The following is a 16976-nucleotide window of genomic DNA, read 5'->3' on the forward strand; positions in this document are numbered from 1 at the left end:
TCATCATATGCAAGACATTTAATAAACACAAAACCAGATTTCAAGGCTTTGGACCACCCAACAAGACATGTTGTGGCATTTTTCCACATCATACTAAATATATTCTTAGGGCATCAATGGGACATGGTGCCGCGCTAGCTTCTGACCCACTTATTTTTAAAGTCCAGGAAATTAGCTGTACCCAATTGCTTTAGTTAGGTACTCTTTTTTCCAATTAACTTCCCTCTGTTATTATTTATTCAACCCAAATCCAAATCTGGTTTTCTTATATCAACCTGTGGCTTGTTTCCATTCACAACACTATTTTTTGTAACATTGTGTTTAATAACGAGCTTCAATAAGCTCGTTATTAAACACAATGTTACAAAAAATAGTGTTGTGAATGGAAACAAGCCACAGGTTGATATAAGAAAACCAGATTTGGATTTGGGTTGAATAANATGTGCTGAAATGTCCTTCTCGTATTCATTTGCACATATAATATGTTTCCTATTTAGTGCAATATAATACAAATTAGTGCATTAATCTCTCAAAACTAATTTTCTTTATATTCAATAAAACAATTTCCGCTGGTTGCTTTGCATTGGATTTCCATTAACTTGGGACAACCAAAAGCTTGTTTTTGAGTTTTCATGGTCTAATGCTGTTTATAGAGCGTTTTTAAAATCCAGGTGCCGATGCATGGTGTTTATTTCCTTTTTGGAGCAGGATAATGAGCTTGTGCTGAGAATTTCTAATACATGGGACATCTGCCATATGCCAAAGGAATTCCACGAGCTGCCGAGCTGACCTTCCCTCAGGGGGGAGTTTCCTGGACACTCCGTCTTGGCGCAGACGAGGGCGGCGTATAGAGCGCTGTGCCCAGGGTGAGGATGTGCATGTCACATCTGGCCCCAAGCGTCACCAGATGCTAACACAGCCGTATGCCCTGGGAAGTAATGCCGAGCATGAGGGACAGTATCAGTAGTTGACAAGTGCGCAATCATTCTTTAGCTGGTGCTGGCTCGTCGATGTTGGATTTACTTCTGAAAGCTTTTGTTCACAGTGCAGGTTGTTACAACGTGCTTATAGCCACAGCAAGGGACACAAAGCAGGTTTGAAAGTCTAGGTTAGCTGTGATGAGGGTAGACATTCATCGTATTTTGTGGCTCACACAGATAATCCACATATTAGTTTAATTGCGGTAAGTATTGCCCTTAAACCTTGAACTTCTGACAGCAGACAACCTGTTTCTTAGATATACACATATATTTAAAAAGTCAATTAAAAAACTTCACTGGATATACAGGTATTAGTTAATGCATCTGTCGTAAATAACAACCTTTGCTTGCTAGGCTGTGGATTGGCGAATGATTGTATATGTAAGGCCTGGGGGTTTTGCCTCCATTTTGCCAGAAGATTTCCGCCTGCCGATGCCCACCACTGCCCACTGAACAGGCATTGAACGAGCGTGTGACTCCATTCAATGTGAAGCCATTGACCCTGCGTAAACACATGTTTTTAAATGGTTATATTTAGACCTTGTTTTAACCTCGCAGTTGGACTAATAGCAACGCCTGGGGAAGAGTTGAAGGAGACAACAACTTAATAGCCTCTACGGGGACTGTTTGAAGAAGAGCGCAGCGTGTTGCTCGATTTTGTGTGCGCCCTACTTCTCCTCAAGATTTTTCTCAGGGCCCATAGAAATGACATTTGACCTGGTGCATAGCAATAGCCTACATTAAAGGGACAGGTGCGTGACTTTACATTTGCCCCCGCCTTCAACGGAGGCTCTGTGCGACAAGCGCCGATGGTCTCCAACACAGGGGCCTCATGGAAGGGAGGTGTCACGATGGTCTATAGTTCAGGAGCATCACATTGCCTGACCCTGCGCAAACAGAATGCTATTGTCATGGAGCATTAAGCAATACTTGCCTATTGGTTAACCTCTTATTGGATGATACACCAGGATTACAAGAACATCATATAAGCTTATCTTCTTCTCAAATTGCAGACCGCATCCTCCCAGTTTTATGGCTGACAAGTAATTGACAAACTATGGCTGTAAGTCACTTCGAACAAAGGAGTTTCAATACGCTTGCTAATTAACGGTCTGAGACAATGGAAGGCTAAATAAATTACCATGCCCCAGAATACTGCTATGATATCAATGTTTTGTCATGGGGCTTTGTCCTGAGTTAAGACCAAGGCTTTGGTGGCTTTGTAGCTGGAAATGGGTCATCACTACTCAGGTCTGGGCTGGAGGGGTGGAAAAGGACATTCTCCACGGCCTCCCTTGCTATCTGTTATTCCATTAGCAAGTGAATGGCTACTGGTATTGTTATGTAAAACTGTATATTATGGAGTTATGTGCATGTATTTAATTTAACTATAAAACATGTTGATTAAACTATGTTATGTTCTAGGATTTGGAAAGTCATGGGGTACATTGGAATGGCTTACATCAGGCTTTTCAACCTTAAATACAAGAATTTGATATTCTATGGACAGATGGTTGACCTGCTCTTACATACCAAGTTTGCCAGAGACTTTGGCCCTATCTATTACTAACACTTGAGCACCAATATTTGCCACATAATATCAAATCTGTAGGTGTGATCCATACAAATCATTGTAGATATGGTTCTGGTCAATTGTGTTCCACTTTTAAAAGAGAAGAGATGTATTCTCAGGCCGTAACTTGTTAGGAATTGCCAAACCATTTGGCAATAGAGAACAAAAAGAGTTTGGGACAATATTTCATAGGAATACATCTGTGTTTTTCAGGTTCCAAATTTACATCATTACATTGTATCCCTTGATACCCCTAGATGCTCTTACTTTCAATCCAAACTCCTTTTCTCTTCAACATCTAAACATAGGGAGTCTAACAAAGGAACTGATTTCCACCCATTGAATTTGCACTAAGGACCAGTTACAACCACACCCCCCACATGTACAGGGGGGGGACACCATAACTCTCCCAGGGAACTTTGTTCCGTTCACCTGTATAAATGAGATTTCCTTCCTCAGAGCAGGAGGCGGCCCTGACTCGAGCATCGTGGAGGGGGGAGCGGTCACCCCAGGTACTGCAGCGAGAATAAAGAATTCAGTGCTTGTACATTTTACGTGGGGGGCATATTGTTGATTCATTTATGTCCAGAGCAATTTACAATAATGGCAGCAGAACCAAAATTACTAAGTTAAACTACAGCTTACAAGTACCGCTATTAGTTCAGAAGCTCTTAATTGCACTGCCACATACATATTCTTTGCTTCCCCTGTGGTGGATAATCGAACAGCGAGAAATGGAGGGGACATACCAGTTATGTATTGGTTTGGCGCTGACGGATTTGGTTATGCTTTGTTTATGTTAAATGAATCAATAATAGAATAATTACAAAATGTACATAATTGCCAGTGCCAACCTATTTGTATTTAATGTTCCACATCTTACTTTACTTACCTGATATTTCTGTCTTATTAGATCAGTTTTTTTCAAAATAAATTATAATATTATAAACGTTTATTTAATGAAATTAGGAGCTGGCGTAATGAAATCCCAACCCCAAATCTAATGTATTATTCTCTCCATTATCTTTATATGTTAATGGAGCGTTCATATTTGGTTACCCTTTCATTTCCAAAGGAGTTCAAATGGCAGGGGCAGCATGAATTAATGTGACTTGATGAGGCCTTCATATCCCTCCTAATGCCAGGTAAGACTCAGCACATTAAACACTCCAATCCACACAAGACATTAATATAAAACATGAGAAATTGGCGGTGGCCCAATTTGGTGTAAATTTGTGGCACACCAAAAAATCTCATTTAGCCCCACTTGAGCCTTTGTCCAAGGGACATAACGCCGAATGGCTTGGCTCTCCACTTACCCGACCTTCCTCAATTGTAATAATGTTATAAGATAATGATTCGGCTTAATGTTCTCTTAATAACTCAAGCTCTTTTATTCATGAGGCCTGTTTTCCCTTTGAGTGACATTAATTTGAAATATCAGTATTAAAGACCCCCAGCTAAAAGACATCAAAGAACAGATTTCTTATAATAAAGGAAGACCATATCTACAGAAACCGTGACTAACACCCCTAAGGCTAAAGGCTAATTAGGTATTCCATGGAGTAGGTCCACTTTAATTAACATCGTCTTGTGTGATAGATAAAGATTATGTTGTCGTTGGTGTCCCTTTCTCCCTTCCAAAAATGTGCCTTGGAAAGTGTCTGTCTCCTGAGAGTTTGGAGGTGTTGTTTTTGGTTTGGCTGTCTGAGTCGGAAAGGCGGTTGGCACTGCATAGCTGGGGAATGGTAAATAGGGCAGGATGGGGGTGGGGGTATCATGACTATGTTCTAATTAGATACATTAGGGAAAAAGTGCTGCCCAGCAACAGTGTCTCCGTGTTAATATTGAAATGTACTGCTCAGGATTCATAAGTAGCTATTAAGCCGATGAAAGAAAAGTAGGCTTTCGTTTCATATCTACAGTTTTATTAATTTGAATGTTAACTAATGGCTCCTTATACTCATTGGATCTAGCAAGCAAGCCTTCATAATCTCATTTGAAAACATGGAAAACTGTGGTGTGTGTTGTGTGTGTGGTGTGTGTGTGTGTGTGTGTGTGTGTGTGTGTGTGTGTGTGTGTGTGTGTGTGTGTGTGTGTGTGTGTGTGTGTGTGTGTGTGTGGATTTGTGTGGCAATGTGTCAGCTAAGATTATAGCATATTGATATTAAAGGAAACAATGTTAAATTCTACCATTGATCTAAGGTCCAGTATGTTGCTTGGTGTACAATGTAAACACAGTTGTATTGTATACACAGATATGCATGCTTAAAATGTTGCAGTTTGTCGGACACAGAAGCCACCTCAAGACATAAACGACCCCTTAAGGTTGTTGGAGTACTCACTGTGTCGTCCATATTCATAGAACTCAGCTGATATCCTGGCAGCCTCTTTACGGTTCCCACGGACAATGTAGAAGTATGTCAGCAAGTTAAGAGACACCTTAATGAAGAGCTTAAAGCAGAACAGTGCCAAGATGCTGAGGTAAACATTGGACAACCGGGCCGCGAAGGAGTTGTTTGCAAGTTCCTCTGTTGGCCCTGACATTTCCTTCGACACGCAACAGAGGCGCTTTGGTTATGAGTATGCAGGATCAGATGCCACTGTAAAAAGCACAAGAGTAGGATACCTTTCTCCCAGGGAACTGACTGGTTGCCTGGTACAGACTGCAGTGGTTGCTCTCAGGCACAGTAGCAGCTGCAGGGCTTCTTTTTTTTTTTTTAAGTGTACAGTGTGTGTTCACAAGTTATACACATTCAATTTTACTCACTGTGGTACCTGTTCCTGAACTAAGAGTGATCGTTTTTGTGCATACATTTGAACTCATTATGGTTATTTAATTCTGGATTACATTGTTTTAACATATCCAGTCATTTCAAATTGTAAAATTCTAAGAAATCAGGACAGATTGGATAAAACAATAATTAAAATGATGTTTGCATATCTTTATACTCATGATAGTAAGTAATAATAGATACATGAGATAAAAAGAGATTAAATACATTTAGACCGCAAATGTATAAATTATTTTCAACATTATTCTGAAACTAAAACACCATGTGGCATTAGTCAGATAATGAGGGCCTAATTTCTGCATAATGTAAATACGCCTTTTTTTTTAATATATATTTTTGATAACTAAAGTAAAAAAAAGTCGTTTACAGATCTCCAATTGGATACCTGGTATCATCTCATTGTATTATGTATTAATGTATGTATTTATTTGAACACTATTAAATTATTTGAGTGCCTCCTTCCTTTGACTGGTGTTTACTTTCTGTTTAAGCGCCTATCGATCGCTGCGCATGCGCTGTAGCTTTACCTCACTGTTTCCGTCAACATCACTTTTGTGTTTACTTCCCTTTGAAACCTGTTTGAAACCCTCAATGTTTTCAACCGATATTTCTTGTTCAAATGAGGGGCGGACATCCATATCTGGTTGTAGTAGTGACCGTTTCCACTCTCCTCTTTCCGCTGTGTGTGAGCTCGGGTGAAACGGAGAATAAGTTGAATGTCTCTGCAGAAGATTTCGACTCGTTCACAGAGAAGTTTCACCGCTTTTATAAAGTCAACAGCGAGGAGTTTAAAAGTCGTCATCTTAATGTCCAGGTAAGCGATAAGAACCAAAGGGAAACACAGAGGTACAGCAATGAGAAACTCGTGTTTCTCATCATTTAGTCCCATACACACGCTTCAACTGTCTTTAAACAAACTGCTGCACACGTCACTACAGGCACACCCACTAAATTAAGGAATTGTATTTAATGTGTTTTTGTGTCAAATCAATTATCTGAAATATTTACAAATGGTGTTTTGATTGTAGATTAATATGCAAAGAGCCATGTTATTACAAGCATTGAGAGGCAATACCTAAACGTCCTGCAATTGAAAAATGCATTTACATACTGAAAAACAAAAAAAGTAACAAATACAAGTGTAATTAATAAGCAGTAAAACACCCTTGCATAATTCAAAACGTTACTGTCTGTCTGGTATGACAGTTTATGGTTGCTATTGTGGGTAATATTAAGTTATTCGTGTATAAGAGACATTCCTGAGTCAGTTCATTAGCTTTATGACTCAAGGACATTCGTGGCCACTGTTGTTCAAATGTTACATAGTCGGAAATGAAAATACTGAAGGAAAATAAAATGACAATACTTGAATAAATGTTAGTGATTAGATACTTAGATGTAAATAGCTTGTGGGATTTATTTCAGACTCACTCATGTTGTGTTATCAAGAATAGAACAAAAAAAAAATACAATTATTATCGAGTTACCTTGATTGTTATGCTCCTTCAGTTAATTTACTCACCCTTAATCTGTCATGTGTGTTATTGCAGAACTCAACAAAGCGTCATGCATACCTGAACTCATTCTCCACAGTCAGTCTGCAGAATATGGCATTAACCGGTTCTCCGACTTTTCTCAGAAGGAATTCAGAGGTAGGCTGAAGTGTTGTCACATATCAAAAATGAAATGTATTTGGTTATTTTGTATCTATCCTGAGGATTTGGATTACTGAGCATCTCACCCTTGTGGACGACTTGGCTGAATCTGCACAGTCATAGTTTATATGTTATCCAGGATAGACTTTGACCTGTATCTGTTATCCACAGATCTCTTCCTGCGAGCACATGCTGACAGAGCGCCTCTCTTCTCTGGACTGAAGACAGAAGGTCTCCCTGCCAAATTTGACTGGAGGGACAAAGCGGTGGTGGCCCCGGTCCAGAACCAAGAAGCAGTACGGTTTACACAGAAAGATGATAGATATACTGAATACTAGGAGGGTAGTGTAGCTACAGAGACACCGTTGGGTTACTTCCAAACTAATAAGCGACACTTATTAACACAAATATCAATTAAACAACGTGAAACAAGTGAGTTCAATTCTTCACATCACACAGTATGAACGGCTTTCAAAATCGTTGTGAAATAAGACCATGTTGGACGTGGACACCTGACAGATTCGAAGTTAGCACAAAAATGCATTCCCAAGATGCATTGAAAAAACATTTTTACTATCAAAGTGAGCAAGGACATACTTCTGAGCAGTGAAGGACATACTTCTGAGCAGTGAAGGACAAACATTGAGTACCACTAAGCAAACTACATATTTGAGTGGAAGGCTCTTTAATATCGGTCAAAGGACAAACTAGGCACTTAAATGTGACTATTATAAAGATGGAGCTGTTGCGTGTCCTCAGTGAAGGGTCACACGTTGTGCTCTTTTTGTCCTTTATCTCTTCAGTCAGTCAACTTGCCGGCGGGTATGATATTTTCACCGTGAGACCGTTGTCCTGAGGGAAAGACATACCCCATAGAGCAAACCTCCTACACCATAATATATTTAGTTCTCTTGAATCCAGGTAAGGCCGTATCCCTCCAGGGAGAGTGTGTACATACTACATGACCAAACTCCGCTAACAATCTGCTCTGCTGCACTTTTTCTGTGCAGACTTTCTATTTATTTTCTCTGGTTCTCTTGTCTATTAAAAATGCTTGAGATGAGTTTCTACCACACATATATTGATAGACAGAAAATAAAATGCAGTACCACCACGCACAAAGACACAACATATCAAGCTGCTAACATCTCACAAATTGTTTTCATAAATTCACTTTCCCCTTATCTTGATTCCACTTTTATGACTCAAGTGCAATTCATCGCTTTCAAGGAGAGACCAGTGGGCCCCTACTATTTTGTATACTTGGCGCATACTTATCTCCAAGCAATATTGACTGATTTTGGTTTCAGTATTGATTTTAAAGCCATGGAACCATAGTGAGCAACACAATATTGGATTTTTACACCGAGAGCTCAGGTTTTCATCACATTTAGGGGCATTTATGCTGAACTGAGCAGAGTTTGATGCGCTTTAGAAAATGAGATTGCCTGGCAAATGTAATACAGGGAAATATGCAGTCCCTTAAACAATGAAACACTGTATTTCTTCTCTATACCATAAGTGGATTGTGGAAAGCAGTGTAATCTGCATTCAACCTGTAGTATTAGGGCAACTTTTGCCATCAAATATGTGAACACCTGAGCTGTTTCTGCCAGTAGAGGGCAGCAGAAAACCAACTCAGACGTCTTCTAACCTCATCACACTCACTGTAGAACCCTGTCTCTATTTGATTCCGAATGCAATCTCATTTACTGTTATAATTGGGAACAAATCTTCCTAAATGAGTCAGTGATAGACACTAACCAAGACACAGAGAGACACCTACATCTCTGTTAATGGAAGCAAAAGGACATTTGTATGGGGATAATAAGATATGATTAATCTTTGGAGTGTTGTCCCTTAAACTTCCTTTTAGTTGTAGTTCCTCATTCCTTTAAACGTCCCTCTGCAGTGTGGGAGTTGTTGGGCCTTCAGCGTGGTCGGTGCCATACAATCGGTCCACGCCATAGGAGGCTCTCAGCTGCAGCAGCTCAGTGTGCAGCAGGTTCTCGACTGCTCCTTCAGAAATAAAGGATGCAATGGAGGATCCACATATCAGGCCCTGGATTGGTTGAAGCAGGTATGTTGATATTTTTCCATCATCAAAGACCTTAAACATATGTTCATGGATTCAACCGGTTGCTTCACAAGTCGTTTACAGTACAGTACAGTAAGTACAAAGCTAGGAAGAAAATCCTTCAATACTTCACATAGACAAGATAAAAGTGACTTTATAGAAATGCAAACCTGCGGGAAGGTATTTCCATTTAGCTTGAGAAAAAATCAGGTAATACTGTCATGTATTTTAATTAGAGAGATATGTAGAGGCGGTACGCAAAATAAGATTGCCGTCTCTAGTCAGACGTAAATTAGAAAACTGCCTGGATCTTTCCACAAACAAGATAAATGGATACTTTGCATTCTGATACACACTCACTGAGATACACTTTCTTTCTAGACCCGAGTGAAGTTGGTGCCTCAGTCAGAGTATCCCTACAAGGCCGAGACAGGCATCTGCCATTTCTTCTCTCAGTCACATGGCGGTGTTTCTGTGAAGAACTTCACTGCACATGACTTCAGGTAAAAGACTCTCCAAGTCATCAACAAGCTATCAAGGCTACAAATCAAAAGCGCTTTTCAGAAAAAAAATCACATGGATTTTTAATTTTTGATGTACCAAGGACAGAGGGGAGGGGAGGGGGAGGGGAGGGGGGTTGGTCGTGCGCATTTACAGACCATAATGTTTACTGCGTCAACACAGACGTGCAGTGCTAAGTAGCACAAAGGTGCTCAACTCTGGTCATAATGACTAAACCAGAGTTACCTTGAGTAAATCAGATTTTCTTTATTTAATATTGAACAGGATCGTGACTCATTCTCATTCATCTATCGTGCGTGTTATCTTGTTGTATTTCCATGATGAAAGAGTCAGGGTCCTCTGTCAAAGTGGATTCAAGTTTGAATTTGTATTAAACAGAGTTTTCAAGGCTCTAACATTTGCCAACTTTATAAATCATTCTTTTTTAATTCGTTCATATCCTTACATACAGCTTGTTTGATGTAGCTTTTCATTTAGCAGATTTGGAGAGGTGATACATTTTTAATGTTTCTAAGACAGAACCAAAAAGCAGGGCAAAGGAAGATAGAATTGTTTTCAAACCGAGTTAATGTCATGCTTATACTAAAAGACCTCTTTATTTTAAGAATGATATTTTTCCATTATGAAAGTGTGCTTTTGACCTGTCCTCTTCTTCAGAAAGAGTGCTTGGTCATTGAGTGCATCGAGACTCAGGGGTCATGGCGGTGTCTTAATCTTCTAGTTAGGGGGCTCATAAGCCAGAGCTTTACTGCTGCACAGCAAAAGAAAAACAGGATCGTAAAGTTTCAACCTCCCCAGAAATAGAAGTGTATAATAGCTTTGTTATTACTGCTCCAAGAAGGTTATATATTCAGCTTTCCAGTTTGTCACCAGAATCACCAAAAGATTACTGGCTTGATTGTTATGAAACTAGTTAGCAGACTGTAGCATTGCCCAAGGACAAACCCATTTAAATGTTGCAGCAGATCCACATCACAGGGCGGACACACACTTTATATTTCATTTGGGAAATGGCCTTGGCGGAGACTCTCCAGGTGCCCTTCTAGTTCATTATAGTGTTGGCACAGACCTAGACTTCATGCCCCTCATGTCATGGACCTGGCAGAGGAGGGCATGGCAGATATCCCTGGTGGGAATCATCTGCTGGAATGACAAGATGGGGCGTCAGAGTGTGCCTGCATATGTGCAACAGAGATAATGAGCAAAATAAAAAATGTTATGAATAATAATGGGAGAGAGGTTAGATGCTGATCCTGAGAAAATTGAAGAAAAAATAGACCCTGTTAAATATAAGTAAAACTGGAAAAACTGTCCTGCAATTAAATACAAATAAATAAATGTAAGCCTTGATATGAATTCACCAGCACGGTATGCATAGCTTGAAGTGAATATATGTGCACTTTCTTTGTTGTTCCGTGGTTTGAATCTTTATGGTTTTGGCACTTATTCTAAGACACTTTGGATAAAAGAGTCAGCTCTAAATGTAAATGTAAAGTAATAACCTCCATACAGTATCCTGATCAATTCTGACTCAACAGTATGGTTCATATGACGATGACACAAGCAAGTGTAATCCCAGGGCCAGTCTTCTTCCCCCAAGAGTAAACGTTTTCCATTACTCCTCCTCAGTGGTCAGGAGGAGGCGATGATGGGTCAGCTGGTGGAGCGGGGGCCCTTGGCTGTGGTCGTGGATGCTGTCAGTTGGCAGGACTACCTCGGTGGAGTCATCCAACACCACTGCTCCAGCCAGCACTCTAACCATGCTGTCCTGCTGGTTGGATACAACACTGTTGGTACAATCTGTCACTGCACTAGCATGAGAATTTATTGTTATTCAAGAAAGAGAGCCAGGGTGTTGTATTTTACTGGAGCTGGATTCACACTTTTAGGTCATGAAGTTTTTTTTTTGCAATCCCCAGGGCCTGAGAAAGTAATTTAAATCTGCACTAGGCAAGGTTTTTTAGGTAAAAATATGTTGCTCTTAATAATATATTGCGGCTCCAGAGAAGACTCTCTCGTCCTCCCTGATTAAATCCTATAACAAGATGAGAATATTTAGCAAGCAGCTGTTTAGTTTATTACACAGGTCCTAAATGATACATTTATTATATCAAGCGCATGCTTCCACTTCAAATTAAGCTTTATTTTGTCAATTTAGGGACTGCCTCACTCTTACTTTGTACTTTGGTAGAAAGCATCAGCACCCAATTCTAAAATACCCTGGAAATAAGTAGAACTGCTTTGTGAATATGTCATTATGTAAAGCAACTGGTGACATATTTATGTAACTTTAAGAGCCAATAGGAATTGAAAGCAGGTTGTGAAACTTTGACATTCAAGCCGTATTTACAGTGTGTGGATTTGAAATGATTTCACCTTTAGTATTTGCCCCTTCGGTACAATTTGGGCCAAGTTGATCAATGAGTAGCTGGGTTGGCAAACATGAACTCTTGTGTGCACTTCTTCATGTTGCGTTAGACTTCTCAGTATAGACGTTCTGATTAATCAGACAGTTACCCCTTCACTGTGTCCCAAGATCAGAAGGTTTCTAAAAGGTCCATTTTGAAGATACAAGGTATCAGCAGAACATTATCAAAGCTACCTCTCTCTTTCATTCTTGACATAGTTCACACACATCAGTATTGTATAATCCCTAACATGAATTATTTCACACACACATACTTGTGTTTTGTGGGCATTACAAAAGGATATGGGGTGATTATGTAACAGTCTAAAGTGGTTGCCACACACACACACACACACACACACACACACACACACACACACACACACACACACACACACACCAAGTGCTCCTTTATCTGTAAATAATTCAATCTTGAAATGCATGTTGTCTGTCCAAGGGGATGTTCCACACTGGATTGTACAAAACTCCTGGGGAACCGCATGGGGGAACGAGGGTTATGTGTATATAAAAATTGGTGGAAACGTTTGTGGTAAGTATTATCTTTGACTCTTGTCATTTCCAGTTTATATCTTCTTTTAGTTTGTTCTATATCTGTGTGTTGCTGTGACAACTCCCCCCCCCTACTTGACCGAGCGTCCGACAGCGCGGGGTAATGGGGCGCGCGGAATTTTTCTTTGCTGAGAAACTTGGGCGCGAGCAGCCTTTCCTCGGTAAACTTCTAAGCCGGCAAATGTCTTTGTGCGACAAGCCAAGTCGGTCAACATTAAACATCAAGTCTCAATAATTAGTCTTATGTTTAGATTTATGAAGGTCGATCGGAGGGTCCTTTTTTAGCCCCAAATACGGGCCTGTCGTGTTATGTTTAGAAAGTTAATTTCATATACGGAGGTTTTTATCAGTACTGTATATTAATTTTATACTAAATATGTGTTACACCCTTCAATTGTCATTTTTGTTACGGGACGTATATCACGATTTTTATATTCTAACGGGTTAAGTTTTTTAATCCACCATCCAAAAAGTCGATATTCTATACTTACCGACTAACGTTCCAATTTGTTCCCAAACGCGTAATAAAATCTGACTTGATGTAAAAAAAAGACTTGTGACGTACTCGGTTACGACGGGATTTTCCTCCGCGTCCCTATATCGCTATTAATTACGACTTATTTTTGGAACGGGACAAGAAGAGTCCCTCACGCGACCTCTTTGAGTGACCGAACCCTCACCACCTAGCCGTAAGTTAAAGACCCCTTTCCGAAACCGTTAGTTCATATAAACTACCCGACGTTGTTCGCTCTTCCCGTTTTTTAGCTCCGATTTCCCTACTAAGGTCAAACGTCCCCCTTTTGCAGAGAGGGGAGACGAGGTGATCGACGTAAGTTTCTAGTGCTGTCCCATGACACAGAAAGAAATAAGATTCGTTACCTTCGAAAGACTCGCCCCTGCCTTCCCCCTCCTTTACTACGAACTCACCTAGTTTGTCTTTCTCGACGGAAGTGAAGAGACAAACTAACCTTTTTCGCTGTGCTGGTAAAGAGAGACCGGAATCGTTTTCACCTCATCGAACACTGAGTACACTATACTGGGACGAACTTATTGCAGCTACAAAAAACAGAACGGAAATGTTAGACACATATCACAGATAAATTTGAACAGTACTTACGTGATCTAGGCAACAAAACATGCAAATATTCCTAATAGAGTGTTTCGTGCGTTACCCTGTAACTGACTTTTCATAGAAAAAATAAACGACTGTCCCACTCTCGCGGGCCGCCGACAGAATTGTCCGAGAGGTTCCCGCGGGATTACTAGATGAAAATGTCCAATAAAGAAAAAAAATGTCGGTTAAGGAAGTGGAACGATAAATCCATCACTTCGTTAAGGTGTGCTAAGAACTCCTCATGGTCCTCTCCAATTGTATGCAGTACACACCAACATAATTACTTTGAGCAAACCATTTTATTCACTTGACGTACTTCCCATGCACTCGTCCAGGTATGATCTGAGATCGAACAAAATGAAGAAGAGGTCTTTGCTAAACATACGGTGAACCCCTACAGACGATTTTACCAATAGCATGTAATGACGGATTTATTTTCAGCGTCGTTTGTCATCTTTTAGAAGGCAAAAGAAGAGAGTCCCTTCTCGGCTCCAAAGTCGCAAGGCGAAAGGTCCGACGAGTGTAGGAGTTACGCTATAAACTGTGGCGCAGTACTGTTTTACCGTACTACGATTCAATGACAACGAAGAAAGAACAAGGAAGGAGAAAAATCGTAAACAAAAAGTTTGAAAGAAAGTTCACCTTGTTTTATAGAGAGACGCTCATGTTTACCGCTTCCCCTTTTTTTCGGTCTGGAGTGGATCTTTATTTGTTACACAAGTTTATACGGGTATCCCGTCTACGAAATATTTTCCTCAAATGTCTCGCTCATATATCCGAGTCGCGGAGTCTCCGGTCTGTAGATAGTTTAAGCTAGGAGACGGAGGACGAATAGTCCGGGGGGTGTACAAGGGTTCTTTTTGTTTTATTTGTAAAAAAAGGGGTCGACAGGAGTTGGAAAGCAGATTTGTTAAACACGGTCGAGTTTACTTGTACGTCCTGGGCCCTGTATCGAGTATAAGTGTCGCCTATAAAAGACAGAATACGAAAATGTCTGTTAGTACAAACGGGTACCGACGGTAGCATACTAACCGTCGTTTCGGCCCGGTGTCCGAAGCAGAACCTAATGTGATGGAGTCTAGGTGACAGTCCATACGGGATATGTGGAAAGCAGGATGTCTCCAACTTGTGAAAAGATGTGAAGTCTCAGTAAATCTATTCGCTGTCCTATGACGATGGTCACACGAATAGAATGTAATTGGACAGTATGCCGGTGAAAAAGCGACTGTACGGTGTTTGTGATATGAATTTCAATTGTACAAGTATCCGTCGGTGGGCGAGTTCAGGGACATAGGTAAGTTACAACCGTCGCTAAAGTAAGTCGCAAAGAGGAAGTCTTCATATTAAACATTGTCTACGTGTTCACCATATAACACCAAAAAGGAGCTGACTCATGTACTCAAAGTACATACGTCATGAAAAAGGGGGAAGTCGACTGGCGCCGCATGTTCTCCGACCAAACGACCGTAGACAAGTTAGACCGTTGCAAGGACCAACGGAGCGGTGACCGCACGGGGTTCGATTTAGGGTTGTAGGTGTTCAAGGAGATGTACCGGCTTAACGACGCTGTCGAGGAATGACCGTCGGTCACCTTCTGAGTCTGATTCTCCCGCGGTGTCGGAAAAAGTGAGATTGACCGAAAGTTTGTCGCTCTAGGGGTCGACCTTTAAAAATACACTGTCGCAGCTGTCCCCCCGGCAGTGTTCAGTACGTTTCTCTAGTCGCCACTACATGGAGTTTTTCGGCTAATGCGACCTTTTTGTCACCCACCAAAAGTGGCGCTTTTGTACAACGACCCAAAAACAACCTTTGTGTGTTAATTGTTTGTTATGTACCGGTAAAACCTCGTAGAACCGCATTAACGTAAAAAAAATTCGCAGTTTGTACCGTGTATCCCCAGTGCGCGGCTAGCACAGTCCGGTACGCAACGTGTTAGATTTAGGTGGTATTACAGATAAATCGCTCTTTTGTCAAATTACTCAACATACAAATGATAGAATCCTTCAGTACTCTCAACCCTGTACATTTATACCTTTTATTGGATTACACGAAGTACAACTATACCAATTCGGTACCGACTCTTTACAAGAAATAGATCCGCACCCCCCTGTGATTTTCGGGTGGTTTACACGAAAGCAATTGTCTCGTTGTCGTCTAAAATCAAGTAAATCCAATTATGTTCGACCTCAAGTATAGCCGTCTCTGAACGACTGCGTCAACAGACTGGAGAACGTTATTAAATTTTACCGGTTTACTCTGAATAAAAGTCAGATTACAGTGATTAGACTGCCAACTGTGTCATATGTCGGTCTACGCGAGGTACTATTTTTACACTGAATCTACACAAAAAGTTATTGTTAATACATTTAAGGTAACGACGACCTGGACATTTCGTTGTACCTAGTCACTCCAGTCGTCGACTAGTTTGAGACGCAAGTTTGTTTGGGACGCACAAAGGACACTCGCTGCCCCATTCCCACCAGTACTTGTCACGTTCGGGTTAAGTCTGATGATCCTAGCAATAATTCCCGTCGTATGTTAGCTAATATTTCGGACGGGCATGTTTTACAGTTATAGTGGTTGGTACATATTCTAGTTAAACGGCTTTTCCGTTTATATTCTATTAACTTGACCGATCTCTGCACAATGTATTACAATTTATCACATCAACTACATTATTACACAAAACATATCATACGATAAAGTAATTAAAATTAAAGCATAATATGTTCCTTAACGTAGAGACGATTATGTTAGCGCTGACAAGTCGGTGTAGTGACACATTTTGCGACATAGATTGCAATACATATATATCTTACGTAAAAACATGATGAGATAAGTAATATCACACGGTCACACAAACAGCACGTAAAACATACTATATTGTGTTACATAGACTGGGTATTTCCGACGTAATATAAAACAATTCCTTTAATGTAGCCACTATAATAATTATTTTTTTAATAAATTTCACTGTGAACTTCCCCTTTTTCTACTACATAAATAAAACCGTATTCTTTTCTGTCTCTGTTGTGTTGGTGTGAGTTTGTGTGTGTAGTGTGTGTAGTGTGTGTTGTGTGGTGTGTGGTGTGTGTGTGTGTGTGTGTGTGTGTGTGTGGTGTGTGTGTGTGTGTGTGTGTGTGTGTGTGGTGTGTGTTGTGTGTGGTGTGTGTGGTGTGTGTGTTGTGTGTGTGATGTGTGTGTGAACATAGTGTCCTTTTGACGACGGTGTCTTAGACGTGTTATGGACCCTTCTTGTCTTCTACTCCATAATTAGGGGAAA

At 40.4% G+C, this 16976-nt stretch overlaps 1 protein-coding gene across 1 annotated transcript; it reads left to right on the top strand.

Moving 5' to 3' along the window:
* The first annotated feature begins 5627 nt into the window (after positions 1 to 5627).
* Positions 5628 to 12638, top strand: ctso (cathepsin O). The gene is given in 8 exon segments (XM_010770125.1): positions 5628 to 6162; positions 6899 to 6938; positions 6941 to 7000; positions 7175 to 7299; positions 8916 to 9083; positions 9462 to 9583; positions 11232 to 11391; positions 12467 to 12638. Coding segments are annotated over 8 exon segments (942 nt in total). The 5' UTR covers positions 5628 to 5967; the 3' UTR covers positions 12539 to 12638.
* Positions 12639 to 16976: the final 4338 nt, after the last annotated feature.

Source organism: Notothenia coriiceps, unplaced genomic scaffold (assembly GCF_000735185.1).
Source record: "Notothenia coriiceps isolate Sejong01 unplaced genomic scaffold, NC01 NC01_scaffold00008427, whole genome shotgun sequence".
Classification (NCBI taxonomy): Eukaryota; Metazoa; Chordata; class Actinopteri; order Perciformes; family Nototheniidae; genus Notothenia; species Notothenia coriiceps.